At 44.8% G+C, this 18,437-nt stretch overlaps 1 protein-coding gene across 1 annotated transcript in view; it reads left to right on the forward strand.

Annotated features, from left to right (window-relative positions):
* DNAH11 (dynein axonemal heavy chain 11) overlaps window positions 1-18,437 on the forward strand; it is a gene marked incomplete in the record, with an annotated part of 360,436 nt that overhangs the window by 63,979 nt on the left and 278,020 nt on the right. Inside the window, 9 exon segments of the mRNA XM_070059638.1 lie at window positions 27-196; window positions 774-996; window positions 3,878-3,994; window positions 4,130-4,216; window positions 10,682-10,840; window positions 11,937-12,020; window positions 14,066-14,224; window positions 16,049-16,171; window positions 17,109-17,231. Of these exon segments, the coding sequence (XP_069915739.1) occupies window positions 27-196; window positions 774-996; window positions 3,878-3,994; window positions 4,130-4,216; window positions 10,682-10,840; window positions 11,937-12,020; window positions 14,066-14,224; window positions 16,049-16,171; window positions 17,109-17,231 (1,245 nt within the window).

Here is an 18,437-nt window from a genome sequence, read left to right on the forward strand (position 1 = left end):
AGTTATTTATTTTTTCTACCCTACAGATCGACATTTATGAGGCTTTGTATGCTCAGATGAGCAAGTTCGATGACTTCAGAGTGTTTAACAGTTGGTTCAAGGTGGACCTGAAGCCTTTCAAAGCCAGCCTGCTAAACGTTATTAAGAAATGGAGTTGGATGTTTCAGGAGCACCTGTTGAGATTTGTCATTGACAGGTAGCTTTGTGCTTGGGTGTTTTGAATTGCAATTTTAACACTGCTTTCTAATTGAGATAATAATTTTAAGAGCAGTATTCCTACACCCTTCAAAATAAAGATCATAAGTAATGTTTAATCAGGTACAAAATGAAAATAAGATTCATTCAGAATTCTTACACTACTAAATTTTTTTTTTTTAAAGATTTATCTATTTATTTAAAGGACAGAGTGATAGAGAAAGAAGGAAACAGAGATTTTCTATCCGCTGGTTTGCTCCCCAAATGGTCACAACGGCCTGGGCTAGGCCAGGCCAAAGCCAGGATCCCCAAGCTCTTTCGAGGTCTCCTGTTAGTGGCAGGGGCCCAAGTCCTTGGGCCATCCTCTGCTGCCTTCCCAGACACATCGTCAGGGAGCTGGATTGAAAGCAGAGTAGCCGTGACTCAAACCAGCACTCCAATAAGGGTTCCCACCAGTGCAGGCAACAGCTTAGCTCACTGTGCCACAGCACTGGCGCCCCCCCGCCCCGAAAGCTTTCCTGAACCTCATTTATGTGCATATATTTATGAACATCTGTATGTGTATATATATTTAATAGTCTGAATGAGCTGCAAGAATTTATAAAGGAGACAGATACAGGACTTCAGAGAGAGCTAAGCGAAGGTGATCACCATGGTTTAGTGGACATCCTGGGACACCTTCTGGCTGTAAGAAGCCGCCGGAGGGCTACTGATGAGCTCTTTGAGCCCCTGAAAGAAACCATCGTACTCCTGGAGAGCTATGGCCAGAGGATGCCAGAGCAAGTCTACATCCAGCTGGAGGTGGGTGTAGAGATGAAATCATCATAATCCGAGTACTTTCTATGCACTCTTACGGTGTCCTTACAACAGTCCGTATCAAAGGCATTAATGCTTTCAGTTCACAGGTAGGGAATCTGACCTTGAACTTCACAAATAGTAAAGCCAGCTAGCACTCAACTCCTGGTGTGTTTCATGACAAAATACTGAACTACTGTGCTCTCCCACCTTTGCAGGTTGTAGAGAGCCTCTGGATGTCTTTCTTGAGTTCCAGTTTCACTGTGCCTTTCACATGTGAAATATATCCACACTCCTTTTCCTCTCAAACAGACTGTCCATCTAGAAGTGTCTTAGGCCCAGAAACATTGTGGGTATATTACCAAAGAGTAGATTAATACATGAGGCCCAGTCTGTGGATTTACTGCCAGCAAGGTGGGCTTCAGTCTGTTGCCACCTCTCCATTTTGGTCACACCTATTTTAATTCACTTATTTTTTTAAAGATTTATTTATTTCTTTATTTGAAAGGCAGAGTTACACAGAGAGAAGGAAAGGCAGAGAGAGAGAGAGAGAGAGAGAGGTGTCTTCCATACGTGGGTTCACTCCCTAGTCGGCTGCGATGGCCGGAGCTGTGCTGATCTGAAGCCAGCAGGCTCTTACAAGTCTCCCACACAGGTACAGGAGCCCAAGGACTTGGGCCATCTCCTACTGATTTCCCAGGCCACAGCAGAGAGCTGAATCAGAAATGGAGGAGCCAGCGCCGTTGCTCACTAGGCTAATCCTCCGCCTTGCGGCGCCGGCACACCAGGTTCTAGTCCTGGTCAGGGTGCCGGATTCTGTCCCGGTTGCCCCTCTTCCAGGCCAGCTCTCTGCTGTGGCCCGGGAGTGCAATGGAGGATGGCCCAAGTGCTTGGGCCCTGCACCCCATGGGAGACCAGGATAAATACCTGGCTCCTGCCATCGGGTCAGCGCGGTGCGCCCGCCGCAGTGCGCTGGCCGCAGCGGCCATTGGAGGGTGAACCAATGGCAAAGGAAGACCTTTCTCTCTGTCTCTCTCTCTCTCACTGTCCACTCTGCCTGTCAAAAAATAAAAAAAAAATTTTTAAAAAGTAAAAAAAAGTGGAGGAGCTGGAACTTGAACTGGCACCCATTTGGGATGCCCGCACTGCATGTGGTGTCTTTACTTACTACGCCACAGCGCCGGCCCCACTTATTATTTCCTAATTCACCTCACTCCTCCTCCCATTCCGTCTGCTTTCTCCTCTGCAGTGAGAGCAAGGTTCTAGCCTGCAGGTCTCAGCTCTTGCCTCGCTCGGAAACCTTCCCTGGCTGCCCCTGTGCTCCTGAATGCTGTTTAGCTCCCAAGACAGCCCTCAGCTCAGCCCCTCTTGTATCTCGTTCTGATCTCTGTCTGCTAAAACCTAGTCATTCCTTTGTGCCCCAGCATACCCTCCTCCTCGAGTGGATCCCATCACTTGGACGGACCTTGGAGACCTTTGAATCTTTGGCTTTTCAAGGAAATTTATTTTTATCAAGCAGAAATGTGTGTCTGGGGTCCCCAGATTTAAAGCAGATTTTCTGTCTTTGACGAGGGTTGAGGGGCCCAGGTCCTCTGACCTGATTTCTTGTCCATGGTGTCAGAAGAGACTCCATGGGATAGTCAGGTTCTGTGGAGTGGTGTTAGAAATGCAGAGTGAGGCTGTGTGTGGATGAGGACGTGGAGTTTTGATGAAAGCAAGCACCCGAGGAGAGGCCAGGGAGGTTAGAACCCAGGTCCTTAGCTGGTGAGTTGGTTCAGTATTGTTGTCATGACACCACACGGTCTCCTGCTTTCACTCCACACAGAGCCCTCGGGATGGAAGCTAATACATTCTGTCATATAGAATAGTTACTGTGTGTGCCTCTAACTCACCCCAGTGGTTTATAAAACAATGTAACTCGGAGAATGTGTTCTCTCTTTGCAGTAACCCTTCCACTGCTGTGTATGCATAGCGCAGTACACTCAATAACTGGCGGTTACTGAGTCACTTATCCAATATTTATTGACGGCAGCAAAATAGTCTGTAGACCCTTCGACTGCTGCACTTGGGCTGCACAAGTGGAGTCCCAGAACTATGGGTGGTTTTGTGTGACAAAACAGTTTGAGTATCCCAGGAGATGACCCAGGGGAGCAATGTTTTGTTAGCCTGGACACAAGGAATGGTTTTCATCTGTAGTTAAGCACCATAGTGCTTCAACGAAAATAACTTGAGGGTCCTATTTGAATTGCAGGGAAGGAGAGCTTGACTGAGTTGGTACCTGAAGTATTTGTTGCTACTTTTTGTCCTACATCAAGCAGGAATTACCGTTTTCTTCCCTTTGCCTGTTTTGTCTTTAAAAATTGCATCGTCTGAAATAATGCTTACAGTCACCATTGAGAAAGAGGTTGCGCGCACACACACATAGACTGGGGGGCTAGAGCAAGGTGGAAGAGGAAGCATTTTTACCTTGGCCCCAGCAGATTCCAAGTGTATTTTTCACTTGCTCAATTGCTAACATAGGTGACTTCCATCTCTGGTCTTTAAAGATCATCAAGTTCATTTCCAGAGCACTGGGATTTTTTTCCCACCGCAGCAAGGCCATTTGGAAGTTTACGTTTATGTTGAAAAGATTGCCATTTATTCTGAACTCTGGTTCATGCTTGCAAGATACCCTTCTAGGCCAGTCAGTATCTCAGCCCTGTCTCTAAGCCCTTGAACCACTACCATCTTTTTTGTTTGTTTGTTTGTTTTCGGTAAACTTCTAGAAGAGTGAAAACAGGGCATGAGTTAGTGTAAAGAAATTGGAGTTTGTTTTTTTTTAAACCCCACAAGGTTGACTTTCTAAGGCATTGAGGTACTTTTGCATTTGTACCTTTGTTTTTCTCAGGAGTTGCCTGAACGATGGGAAACCACCAAAAAGATTGCCGCAACTGTCAGACATGAAGTTTCACCTCTCCAAAATGCAGAAGTCACTCTTCTGAGGAAGAAATGCGTTTTGTTTGATGTAAGCTAGTTACCGTGTATTTGTGTGTGTGTGTGTTTGTGTTTGTGTGTGTGTCACATGTGCCTGCATGCATGTGCTTTTAACAGTCATTGGTGCTCTTTGAGGTTAACTTTCTCTCTTTTCTGTCTTCATCAGGGAAAGCAGCTGGAGTTCAGAGAGAGGTTCAAGTTTCTGGCCCCTCTTGGATTTAAGGCAGAAAACCCATACGCAGTGCTGGATAAGGTAACCCCGATCTCAAATATTTCATGTGCATTACCATGGCCACACTAGAAAATAACTTCAGCCACTAAGGTATGGCTATGCGTTGCCTTAGTTTTGCCATTAGTTATGGGAGTTAAGAACTGTGTTCCCCCAGTCTATTATGTTGTGTTTTAAATCCTGTGTCCCCAGCCCACTAGCCTCATGAAAAGACTGCTGCTATGGGTATTTTTTGAGCACTTACTCTGTTAATAATGTTCCCTGTTATATTATTTCTCTTAGCTCTCACAGTGTCTCTATAATATAGTGTTCACTACTCTTCCCTATTTCAGATAAAGCAACAGACTTGTGTAATTAAGTAATGCATACTAGAGTTAGCAAGTAATAGAACTGAGACTAAAACTCTGGCTATCTAAGTGAACAACAACAACAACAACAAAATGAGGCACTTTAATGATGATATTGCCTCCCGTGAGATACAGTGGCTGGAATTTTCCACCATAGTCAGGCTAGCCCATCACTCATCCTTAGTCCTGGATGTGAATATTGCTGAGTCATGGAATCCTAATGTGTAATTAACTACTTGATCAGAGTTGACTACAAGAATGAAGGTAGTGGGAAATCCCAAAACAATGAGTAATTCAGAGGAGGTTTGAGTAGATGAGTTAAGCTTATATTAGAACCACAATACCAGGCCGGCGCCGCGGCTCAATAGGTAATCCTCTGCCTTGCGGCACCAGCACACCGGGTTCTAGTCCCAGTCGGGGTGCCGGATTCTGTCCTGGTTGCCCCTCTTCCAGGCCAGCTCTCTGCTGTGGCCCGGGAGTGCAGTGGAGGTTGGCCCAAGTGCTTGGGCCCTGCACCCCGTGGGAGACCGAGAGAAGTACCTGGCTCCTGGCTTCGGATCAGCGCGGTGCACCAGCTGCAGCGCGCCGGCCATTGGAGGGTGAACCAATGGCAAAGGAAGACCTTTCTCTCTGTCTCTCTCTCTCCCCCGTCCACTCTGCCTGTTAAAAACACACACACACACACACACACACACACACACACACACAATACCTTAGTGTTTCTGGGAACTTAGCCCAGAGGCCGAAATGAGAAACAGACTTTGTGCGGGTTCGAGGCAGGGCATCCTCCTGCCGGGGCTGCTACCCTGATTCTGAAGCTCCCATGGAGACAGCTTCCCTCCTTAGCCTTGTGGACAGCGTGCAGATCCTGAGCTCTTAGCTCTCTTTCCAAGTTTCAGCATGTGTTTGGACTTTGAGCTTATTCAGAAAAGCACATCATATAGCATCAGATCTTCTCTTTTACTTGGCTGGAGAATAATGGTTAATATATTCACTGAAAGGGAGTGGGTTAGAATATGCTAATGGAGTTATTTTTTTCTTTAAGATTGCATCTGAATTGCAGGTGGTCTGAACAGACTGTGGATGGGGAAATGTTTTTACTTGACTAAGCAACATGCTGAATGTAAACATTTACTACAGTTACTTATTGAAACTCACCATTTCCATGCTATACTCTGATAGCGTATAGCGACGCCTTTGTCAGTCTGAGATGCCATCCCTGTAACTGCACAGTATGTTTTGGGATATTTTGGTTCTAGCGGGGCTGGGTTGACTTTGTCCTGAAGTTACAGTTTTGATGTGTTTTTCAGCATGTGCACCTAATGTTTATCTAGTTCGATTCCACCAAAGTCCTGTGTCTTTTTCTTCTGGGCTGGTGGTAGACCCCAGTACTGAAGGCATCTCGCCTCTGACACAGAAGCCACTGACCTGGAGGAGCAAAGGGCTTAGCGTGGTGATTCTTTGTATTTTGCAATGAGATTGCCTGCCAAAGTGCTGTGCTTTCTTCATAGCCACGGATACAGTAAGCAGTTCAAAATACAACGAAGTGTTTCTAGGAATAACAGAGTTTGCATAAATAGCAGGAAAAAGTGGTTAAAAATAAATAAGACAAATGTTGGCTTGGGGAGATGTGGTAGACTTTGAGATTTTGCAAAGTCCTCCTGTGAGGCTGGAGCTGTGGCTCAGTAGGCTAATCCTCCACCTGCAGTGCCAGTACCCCGGGTTCTAGTCCCGGTTGGGGCGCCGGATTCTGTCCCAGTTGCCCCTCTTCCAGTCCAGCTCTCTGCTGTGGCCCGGGAGTGCAGTGGAGGATGGCCCAAGTGCATGGGCCCTGCGCCCGCATGGGAGACCAGGAGAAGCACCTGGCTCCTGGCTTTGGATCAGCTCAGTGCGCCAGCTGCAGCGGCCATTGTGGGGTGAACCAATGGAAAACGAAGACCTTTCTCTCTGACTCTCTCTCTCACTGTCCACTCTGCCTGTCAAAAAAAAAAATAATAATAAAAAGAAAAAAATGTCCTCCTGTGTAAAATCGATGCAGAGGACATGTTCCCAGATGTGCAGTTTCGCAGGTGTTGCTGAGCTCATGAGGAAAGTCTAAATGGCAGGGGCAACATGGACTACAGGAGAGCAGGGCGGAGCACGGGAGCGAACCCAGCAGCCTCTGCAGCCGTAGTGGCAAATAGAAGTTCCAGAAGTCTGTTGACTCTTTCATAGGGAAATAGGAGATGCTCATAAGAAGTTGCATCCTCAGGTAAGGGTTGGCTGGGGAAAGTCTGCAGCTTGCGAAAGGAGCTGTTAAATTCTCGGTCCTTCTTTGCTGAGGTTGAACGTAAAGTGAAAAAAATATCAATAAAAAAGGAAGAGTGTTCTCCAGGAATTCGTAAGCTTAGACATGTTCTCACAAGTGTTTGTGGTTCAGTTCCATCCAAAACCTGTGATTAAGGAGCTTCAGGTCAAGAAACTGAAATAGTTACAATCTACAAGTAACTGCTTAGCACGTGGTAGATGCAAACTCATGTCTCCTCTGGGAAAACAGGTGCTCTCATAGCAGTGTCTTCAGAAGTTCAAGAGATTACATTTATTTATTTTTTTTTAAAGATTTATTTGAAAGAGTTACAGAGAGAAGGGGAGAGAGAGAGAGAGAGAGAGATCGATCTTCCATCCGCTAGTTCACTCCCCCGATGGTCGCAACAGCTAGAGCTGCGCCAATCCGAAGCCAGGAGCCAGGAGCTTCTTCCAGGTCTCCCATGTAGGTGCAGGGGCCCAAGGACTTGGGCCATCTTCTACTGCTATCCCAGGCCATAACAGAGAGCTAGATCAGAAGTGGAGCAGCTGGGACTTGAACCAGTGCTCATATGGGATGCCAGCACTGCAAGCCAGGGCTTCAACCTGCTGCACCACAGCGCTGGCCCCAAGAGATTAACTTTAAATATTAGAGTTCACAATAAAAAAAATCAATAAATGCATTATAATGCATCCAAGTCAACAGAAAGAAACCACAGATAAAGACTGAGATACAACTTTGGTAGTAGAAAGAAATAAAAGATAATATTGAAAAAAAAATGAGCAAGTTCTCAGTTTTGAGACTATCAAAAATGATGAGTTGAATTTGAAAAAGGGCCAGATACTTGTGGAAGTGAGAAATAGAGTTGTCAAAAAATACAGCTCAGCATATGGGTTAAAGAGCTAGTGAAACTGGGAAAGAGACTAAGCAAAATGCAAGTTACACAGGAAGAAATCACTTACGGGACGCACACATGTGCAAGGAGATGCAAAATACAAGAGAGATTAAGAGACACAGAGGAGCTAAGTTAGGCTAGCGTCTAACACTTCTACTCACAAACAGAACGTTATAGGTAACAGAGAGATGATAGCTGGGGATTTTGTAGGACAGCTCGAAGCATGAATCAGTGGATTCAGGAAGTTCACTGAATCCCGGCCAGCATACGTACAGAATCAACACCTACATATATCACAGGGAACTGCAGACTGTGAGAGGCAAAGATGTTGAAAGCACGCAGGCAGAAAAGCCAGATCATCTGCTAGAAACAAGACGGGGCCAAGAACGTGTTTTCCATCAGCTGCAGTGAAAATCAGAAGGTAGCGGATGGTGCCTTCCAGGAAAGGAATCAGAGAAGACTATTCCGGATGAAGAAAAATGGAATGAATTTACCACCAAGAAGTCATCTCAAAGTAACTTCTAGTGCGTGGGCCTCGAGAGGAGCATTCAACAGAGGCGTATTTGGTTCTTAGAAAATAACTGTACCCACAAACCTCTGATGGAATGAAGAAGGGAAAACAAAAAGTCACAATCTTAGGAGTAAAAGATTAACAGGAGGTGTAGATGTTCAAAATATAGAGCTCTGTTAAGAAGAGACTTGAGAACTGAAACTGAATGGGTAAGTTTTTGGAAAAATCTAGTTTGCCAAAAACTCTCTAGAAATACTAAACCAGAGTAGTCTTGTAACCATTAAAAAATTAACCAGTAGGAAAATGAAAGGAAAAAATTAACTGGCAGTTAGCAAAGAAATCTTCCGACAGAGACTTGAGGCATTGGTAGCTTTACAGTTGCATTCTGAGAAGGTTTCAAGAAATAAATCTCATTCATGTAGTTCCAGAAACCAGAAAAATGAGCACTCAAAAGTTGCTCTATGAGGCATGTCCAACTTCCATAGAAGAATCGTATGAGAAAGGTAAAACATAGGTTTTTTAATGTGCATGCACAAAGATGCTAAACAAAGCAAATTCTACCAATTTATAAATAGAGTTCATTCTAGGAAAACAAATTTGACTTAAAATAAGAAATTCAATATAGTTTGTCACATTGATCAAGAGGAAGAAATCATATAATCCTCATAAGAAATGCACAACAAGCTGTAGATATCATTCAACAATCCATTCATGGTGGAAACTCTTCGAAGGCGTTTGTAACAGCCCAGCGTGGACGCCTTCCCCACGTGGTTGTCTTGGCCAAGGCCCAGCTATGTCTCCTCTGTGCAGGACGGAGTGTGCTTCACTCTAAACATAAACTGCCTCGCTTTTTCTTTCTTGATGATCCAACTTTTAATTTTTTTAATAAAATGTGGTACATCGACTTAATGGCAAAAGTTCAAAGAATGCAGTAGATCTTGAAAGACAGGAAAGCTACTTCCCCTCCCACACACCTTGGGTTCACCCCCTGGGTTTCTGAGTGCTATTTCTGTAGCTATATTTTAAATGCAAAGTCCTCTTTCTGGGATCCTTAAGTTTGTTGTTGTTTTCTTTTTTTAAAATATTTTATTTATTTACTTAAGAGGTAGAGTTACTGACAGTGAAAGGAGAGAGAGAGAGACAGAGAGGGGTCCTCAGTCCTCTGGTTCACTCCCCAAATGGCCACAGTGGCCAGAGCTGCACCAATCCGCAGCCAGGAGCCAGGAGCTTCTTCCGGTCTCCCACCCAGGTGCAGGGCCTAGGCCATAGCAGAGAGCTAGATTGGAAGCGAAGCAGCCAGGGCTCAAACTGGCGCCCATATTGGATGCTGGCGCCGCAGGTGGAGGATTAACCTACTGTGCCACAGCACCAGCCCCTGGGCTCCTTAAGTTTAGATGCTACACTTGGTAACAGCTTTGTAAGACAAGGATCTGACTCTTTCTTTCTTTCCTTTTTTAAAGATTTATTTATTTATTTGAAAGAGTTACAGAGAAGCAGAGGCAAAGAGAGACAGAGAGAGGTCTTCCATCTGCTGGTTCACTCCCCAGGTGGCCACAACAGCCAGAGCTGAGCCGATCAAAAGCCAGGAGCTCCTTCTGGATCTCCCATGTGGGTGGGTGCAGGGGCCCATGGACTTGGGCCATTGTCTGCTGCTTTCCCAGGCCATAGCAGAGAGCTGGAAAAGAAGTGGAACAACTGGAAGTAAAACCGGTGTCCATATGGGATGCCAGCACTGCTGGTGGCAGCTTTACCCACTATGCCCCAGTGTGGGCCCTGGCAGAGCAGACTTTGCTGAAAAATTTGCATAGGAACAATTTTGGTAACATTGTATTTATTTACAGTCTCCCATCACGCTTCGGAATGCTTCTACATTTTACCAAGAATTATATTCCAGATTTCTTTTTTTAAAATTTTATTTAATATATACAAATTTCATGCATTTCATATATATAGAGATTAAGGAACATAGTGATTCTTCCCACCCTACCCTTCTTCCCGCCCACACTCCTACTCTTCTTCCTCCCCTCTTTCCTATTCCCACTCTTAATTTTTACAAAGAACTTTTTTCAGTTTATATTGTACTCATAAGATTCACTCTATACTAAGTAAAGAGTTCAACAAATAGTATTAAGAACGAAAAACACTGTTCATCAACAGTTGCGACAAGAGCTGTAAGCAGTCACCGCATCTCGAAATGTCCATTTCATTCCCATAGATTGCCTTTCAGGTGCTCTATTGGTTACCACAGATTAGGGAAAACATATGGTATTTGACTTTCGGGGACTGTGGCGTGTTTCACTAAGTATCATAGCTTCCAGTTGCATCCATTTTATTGCAAGATGTGTGTCCTTTTAAAACTCGAAGATTGAGATGTTGAAATCAGTGGAGCTGGGGAATCGCGTGGCTCCTCTGTGGCCCGTGGTTTGAGTGCGGGCGTGCGGTGTCTCTGCAGGTGAACCGCGAGCTGGAGGCTTTGGAAGAAGAACTGCTGCGGATGCAAGAATCCGCTCGCCTTTTCGAAGTGGCTCTCCCAGAGTACAAGCCAATGAAGCGGTGTCGCAAGGAGATACGGCTGCTCAAAGGGCTCTGGGACGTCATCATTTATGTTAGAGTAAGAAGTGCTTTGTCAAAGATGCCTTTTAAAATTTTTCATTTCATGGTTTTTGTTTATGTTTTAGAAATATGTAATTTTTTTGGTATGACAGAATGTTTTAAATTTTAAGAAATGTTGTAGTTTATTTTTTTGAGATAAAATCTTTAATTTGTATTCTAGACAAAGACTTAATGCCTCCACTATATAAAGAATGCAATAGATAAAAAGCAGGAAGACCCTAGTGCAGCAGGAAGCTAGCAAAGGCTCTAAATGATAATCAAATGAAGAGTACTTGGGTTTTATAATAGCTTGAAATATGTGCACATTACATTCTCTTCCTGACCCTGAGAGAGAGTCCATATTTCTCTCTTATTGGATGATTCTTCCTTGTTTGTTTTTAATTCAGTGCAAAACTTTGTAGAAGGAGATGACTACCCCAAGTCATATGGGTGCTTGTATAGAATATAAATAAAATGTAAAAATATATATTACATATACATGGTCACTTGTACGTATAAACTCAGGTATACACCTGTGTGTACTCAAATACTCGTATTTGCATTTATATATGCACTTAGTAAAAATTCATTAGTATGTGGTTAATTAAGTTCAAAAAATAAATATCAAAGTACAAGATAACTAAGCACATTGCAGATGATTTATACCAGTTTCTTAAGGTGGCTGCAAGCCATAGAGAAATATATTAAGACTTTAAATGTGAAGAAATGGCTAGTTTGGCTTACAATGGGTGAAGACTGTCCTATAAAAGCTTATTTTACGTTACATGCAGAAGCATGAAAATCTGCAATTTAATAATATGTTTAATCTATTCAAAGTATACAGGAGTGATAATGACGGTTTGTGTATGGCATTTATCATTACTACTAGAAATTAATATATCATAATGTTTTTGCTTTAAGCTTGACATGTTCTGACAACTTTGTTTTGTTTTGTTTTGGTGATTGGGAAGTTTTGACAAGTGCAGTTAATATTTGAAAAATTGACTTTCCGTTAGGCGGTGGAGTCAGTGCGTACCATCCGTTTATATATTTTGCTGTGGAGACCTGCTTTCACCAAATGTTGTTGACACTTTTATCTGCTTGTGCCTTTTCAGAGGAGCATTGATAATTGGACTAAAACCCAGTGGAGACAGATTAATGTGGAACAGATGGAGGTAGAACTCAGAAGGTTTGCCAAGGCAAGTTCCATAACTGTCTAGTTCAACAATTAATCTCTCTCGGCACCACCTCCTTCCGTCTTCCATAACCTCATATGTGCTGTGTTGGGCCGCCTGATCTTATTTACTTCCACCAGAGTGATATCAGACGGTCTTGTTCTCACTCTCTTCCAGCCTGCTTTCTGGGAATGAGTTAATAAAAGCCTCCGAGGGCTACTGGATTTACGGGAAGCAGCGCTAATCCTGAGCTTCTTATGGTGTCCAGATCAGAAAGGAAGAGTGAGAGTAACAGGGCAAGGGGTTGCAGTTTTCATGTCTTTCCTTAGCAACCCTAAGCATTTTGTAACTGAAACAGTGCCTTTTGGGGCAGCTCTGGAGAGTCTGCCACTTCTGGATTTATATGGAGTAGTATTGTCCTTGTTAACGTTACTGATTACTCAGGGATCCCAAGAGGGCTCAGTAGATACAGAACTGAGAGTATCATGATTTAATGCCCTTTTTTTTTTTTCAATCTATTTCTTTAAAAACTGGAATGACAGGAAGATCTATCTTCCTTCTACCAATTTACTCCACTCCCTCAAATGTCTGCAACAGCCAGTGCTGGGCCAGGCTGAAAGCTAGTAGCCTGGAACTCCAGCCAGGTCTCCCAAGTGGGCAGCAGGAGCCCAAGTATTTTAGTCATCATATCTTGTCCCAAAGGATGAATCAATAGGAAGCCAGATTGCAAGTGGAGTAGCCGCTCTCGTATGGGTGCCTGTTCACGTTCTGGCTGCTCCACTTCCAATCCAGCTCTCTGCTGTGGCCTGGGAAAGCAGTAGAGGATGGCCCAAGTGCTTAGGCCCCTGCACCTGTGTGGGAGACCCAGAAGAAGATCCTGGCTTCAGATCAGCTCAGTTCCGGTAGTTGCAGCCCTTTGGGGAGTAAACCAGTGACAGAAGACCTCTCTCTCACTGTCTCTCCCTCTCTCTTTCTATAACTCTACCTCTCAAATAAATAAATAAATCTTAAAAAGAAAAGAAAGTGGCATAGTCAAAACTTAAACCAGGCACTCCATCATAGCACGCAGGCATCACAAAGTGGTGGTGGAACCTGGTGGCCCTCAACACCCACACCTCAGTTGAGTGCTTTGCTCATCCCCATTGTCATATGCCCTCTGATGAGGGTAGAGCTTTGGAGGAAGCCAAAAGGCAGGGCAGTTGAAGGTCATTAGAGAATCACAGGGCCTTTTGCTTTCTTCCCACCCTGGAACCTCCTTGGCCCTGACTCAGTGCTGTGCTCTGCTCCTACCCACCGTCCCCTGCTTTTTGTCCCCTATTGCCCCAGTCCCAGAGAACATAATCAGAATGTCTCTCTATCTTTTGGATGTCATGGGATCCCTGTACCTACTCCCTGTTCTCTCCCAACTTGTTTCCTCAACCTCAGATGGACCCCACTCCCAATCAAAGGTCTTTGTTACATTTTTTAAACAGGTGGCACTCTCCTTTGCTTTGTGCTGAGAACTGAGGGTTTTACTGGGCTTTCTTATAAACAATCACTGATGACGGTCCCTGGGCCAAGGGGACAGCAAGTCAAGAGCTGTCTTTGACACATCTAAGACTCATGAAATATTTAATCCCACAGCATGGCCTCTCCGAGGTAGCCCGCATCTCAGGGCTGCCATTTGAACAAGTCAGGTAGCAAAGATGGAGGGCCTTTGTCATCCAGCTAATAGTCTGGAGTCCCATTTATTTTTGGAGAAGAAACACTTCTTATTGCACCCGCACTGTGGACACCATTACTGCCCTACGTTTAATACCCCATGGGTTTCCTCATGGGATATCCAGTTAGATCTTGGGAATAAGAAATCAGTGTATTCAAGTGACCTGTACACAGCCGGTGCATAATATGTACAGGAGTGGATCCCGTTCCACTTCCCTGGTTATAGTCCTTAGCCTCAGGGCTAAACAGCTTCACTTTTCTTTCCTAATCCAAGAGTGGAGAAGTATCTGTTTATTCTTTCAAAGGAGGCAAGATACTCAGTGTATCATTGTATCCACGGAGCTGGAGTGTTGTCTGCTTTTCCTTAGGAAATGTGGTTGCTAGACAAGGATGTCCGTGAGTGGGAGGCTTACACAGGCCTGGAAGGCACCGTGAAGGACATGATGACCTCGCTGAGAGCTGTCACAGAGCTGCAGAGCCCTGCCCTCAGGGACAGGCATTGGCACCAGCTGATGAGAGCCATGGGGGTCAGTATGTTGGTCTCACTAATTGAACATTTGTGCGGCTGTGAAGTGTGAGTCTTTGGTTTGCATCGTCTGGGATGGAGTGGAATTTGTGCAAAGGTCTCTCATCAAGTACAAGAGGCCAAGCTCCCCGACAAAGACTAGTGGACCAGACGGTGGAAGATTCTAGCTCTCAGCCCCTTTTAACGCATGTTAGCTGTGTGACCTGAACCAAGTCACTTAACCTCTCTAGTTTGAGTCTTATTGTTTCATTAATAAAATGAGAAGGATGCTGTCTGATTTTGTGCATTAGAGGAAATCATACAAGGAGCGAGTGAAATAATAGGAAGGCAATTTACAGAGCACCACATGACCGCAAAGAATCTTGTGGAGAGGATCGGAACGTGTAGCAGTGATTTTACGGTGGGAAGGGGGTCCTGGGATTCCTCCCAGTTCATTTTATAACAGTGGTGGTTTTTGATGGTTCTAATTTTATTGCCTGCTATAAAATGGTTTCTCATGTGTCTTGGGCGTTCCAGCTTCAATTTTCTTGCGAAGATGTCAACCGTATGTGATATTTTTCAGGGAAGGTGACCTTGATGAGTTTGGAATGTGTCACAGAGGGCTGGTGTGTGTGTGTGTGTGTGTGTGTGTGTGTGTGGGTGTGGTTTCTCCTTGGGCAAGTGAAGAGCTAGAGGGACCCAGTGTGCAGAAGGGCTGAGCAGAATCTGCAGAGTGGGGACAATCAGGGCAAGGGACAGCCTGGGCTGTGGGCTCCCAGCCCTAACACCTAGAACCCTTGGCATCTTAGGCAAGTCATTCTTTGTGCTTTGGTTGGCCCTGTTGTGAAATAACACATACCACTCTCCATGTGGACTTGGTAAACAAATTGGAGAATGTGTATCTGATGTAGTAAGTTGTACGTGCTCAATTAATGATCCTACAGCTGCCATTTTTATTATTATTGAAGTGAGGTCAAAAGTGATGCAGGGATAGGGCAATCAACTTACCTGGATTTCCCAGGTTTTTTTAAAGTTCAGGTTTTCACATGAAAAATCCATGTTCTGGGAAAATACCCATGGACTCTTTCCCTACACAGGGAGGTAGAAGGGGCTGAGCAGTGTTACAGGGTGGGGAGAGGAGGAGAGGGCTCCAGGCTTCCGAGAAATTGAGAGAAGAAGCCCTTAGCAGGAGCAGGGCCAGTTTTCCTCTGCAGGGGGCACGGGTGAGTGTGGGGCTATAGGGAGAGCTGAGAACATCTTAAGACCCAGGGCTGGCAGGGATGGGAGAGTCCACAAGAGAATGGGGAGATAAATGTGAATTATTTTTCATATGATGAAAACGAGTAATGAATCGACATTATGAGTAAGGTTTTTTTTTTTTTTTTTTTTTTTTTGGCCAAGGAACTAAGATTAAATTAGTGATAAAACTAGGTTAAGTCACAGGAGCGCGTGGGAATTACGTTCAGTGAATAGGGCACTTCAGGAAGCAAAGACGAATGAGCTGCTACCTGATTTCTGGGATTTCAACCAAATTATTATAAATGAACAATGAGATTCTCTTTAAAAATGGGTTTTGTGGGCACAGGAGATAAGAAGCAGGCTGACAGGGAGAGGGAATGGAACAAAAGGAAAGAACATAGCCCGAACATGGCATAAATCTTGGTCCGCGCTTCCACTGGAATTTGAAAGCTGGGTCTTGGTCTGTTCCCATCCTTCAGAGCCAGGCGTTCGCTCAGCAGCCGACGCGAGTGTGTTTTAGACACCATTCGTTCTTCCGGCCATTGGGTCCAAGGAACCACTGAAATGTGTGGGGGAGGGACTTCACCTTGCATTCCTTCCTGATCAGGTCCGGTTTGTGATCCACGAAGGCACAACTCTGGCGGATCTGTTGGCACTGCAGTTACACAGAGTGGAAGACGACGTCCAGAAGATTGTGGACAAAGCCGTGAAAGAACTGGGCACCGAGAAGGTAGCACGCCAGGGCTCCGTGTTGTCTCCGAGGCCACTCTCGGGCATGAGCACAGAAGCCCACCCCGGAAGAAATCCTTCTGATTTCTTCCAGACAGACAAGTCTTAGTTTGTTCTTTGCTGTGTGACTCGGGCAAGAGGTGGAATGGCTGCCAACCTGCAGTGAGTGTGTGAAACAGCAGGGGTGGCCCTGTAGAAGGCGATCACAGCAGAAACTATTCATGCAGTCACGTGCCACATACTGGTGTCGCTGGCGTCCTGTGCGATGACGGGCTGTGTATACAACAGCAGTCTCACAGAGTGACATTGCCTAGTGGCACAGCTACCCTGGTGTGTGGCAGTCCCCCCTGTGCTGCTCGCTCAGTGACAAAATAGCCTAACAACGCGTTTCTCAGAACGTGCCCCTGTTGTTAAGTGACACTTGACTGCTTAGGCTTTGTACCCCACTAAGTGCTTTATTTATTTTCACTCATTGCATCCCCTGAGGAGGTAATACCATCATCTCTGTTTTAGAGGTGAGAAAATGAAGACACAGAGAGGTAATTAACTTACTTGGCTTTATGCAGGGGGCAGAGATGATTCATGTTCAGGTACTCAGAACATACTGGCTAATTTATAAATAATACCTGTCCAACTCTTGGATTACTGTTTTATGTCCCTTCTCACTCTTGGCTCCTACTTTGGGACAGACATAGGCTCTGGGTCAGTAGAATCTTGGTCCTAGAATGAAGCTTGTTCCTTTGGTGTGGTGGAATTCATCCTCCACACCTCTTCACCAGGAATGTTTTGGATTAAAAAATCAGGCCAGTAGTATTTGGTAACACTCTGCCTTTTGGGGAATTGTAGCAACCAATCAATCAATAAAATCCTAGATGATAGGTATTGATCCTAAATTTGGCTTTTATGCCCATGAGTTAATTTATACTGTTGATTCCTAGGTTATTAATGAAATCAGTCAGACGTGGGCGACCATGGAGTTTTCTTATGAAGTTCATTACCGAACAGGCATCCCATTGCTGAAGTCTGATGAGCAACTTTTTGAAACTCTAGAGCACAACCAAGTAAGATGTGTGTTTTTATGGCAGATTTAAAAAGTTTACTTTTTTCTTGTTTCCTTTTCACTAATAATTGTCTATATATGTGGGGTTACACTGAAATTTTGGAATATGCTTATAATGTACAGTGATTAACACCTTTCAATTGAGACCATCAAATCACATGTTTTTGTGTGTGAAACATTTAAAATCTCTTTCAATGATTTTTTTTTTTAAGATTTACTTATTGGGGCCAGCACTGTGGCATAGAGGGTAAGGCTGCTGCCTGTGGTACCGGCATCCCTTATGGGTGCCAGTTTGTGTCCCGGCTGCTCCACTTCTGATCCAGCTCACTGCTATGGCCTGGGAAAGCAGTAGAATATGGCCCAAGTCCTTGGGCCCCTGCACCCATGTGAGAGACCCAGACGAGGCTCCTGGCTTCTGGCTTCAGATTGGCACAGCTCTGACCATTGACACTAATTGGGGAGTGAATCAGTGGATGGAAGACCTCTCTCTGTCTCTCTGCTTCTCCTTCTCTTTCTGTGTAACTCTGACTTTCAAATAAATAAATCTTTTTAAAAAACATTTACTTATTTGAAAGGATTAGAGGGAGGCAGAGAGAGAGATATTGCTTCTGCTGGTTCATTCCCCAGATGGCTGCAATGGCAGCACTGGGCCAGGCTAAAGCCAGGAGCTTCATCTGGGCCCCCGACATGGATGCAGGGACCCAAGCACTTGGGCCATCTTCTGACTGCTTTCCCAGGCCATAGCAGAGAGCTGGATTGGAAAAGGCGTGGTAACACATGAACTGATGTCCACATGGGATGCTGGTATTACAGGCAGCAGCTTCAGCTGCTACACACAACACTGGCCCCTGCTTTGGAGATTTTGGGGTGCACAGTGCAGCATCATTTATTGTTTTTCTGTGCCTGGCTTATTTCCCTGAGCATAACATCCTGCAGATTGATCCATGTTGTTGCCCATGATATGATTTCCCCCTTTGTAGAAGACTGGTCTTCCATTGTGTGCTGGGAGCACATTTTCTTTATCTGTTCATCTGATGACTGACACCTAGGTTGTGTCCATGTGTTAGCTGTGGGGAACAATGCTGTGATGGCTGTGGGAGTGCAGGTGTTGCAGAGTGAGGTGTCGGTCCCTAGCTGTACTCATTCCAGGTTCTTGTCTCAGTGTGAGAAGTGAATTCAAGGCTGACACACAGATAAGGTGTAAGAG

This window comes from Oryctolagus cuniculus, chromosome 16 (genome assembly GCF_964237555.1).
Source record: "Oryctolagus cuniculus chromosome 16, mOryCun1.1, whole genome shotgun sequence".
NCBI lineage: Eukaryota > Metazoa > Chordata > Mammalia > Lagomorpha > Leporidae > Oryctolagus > Oryctolagus cuniculus.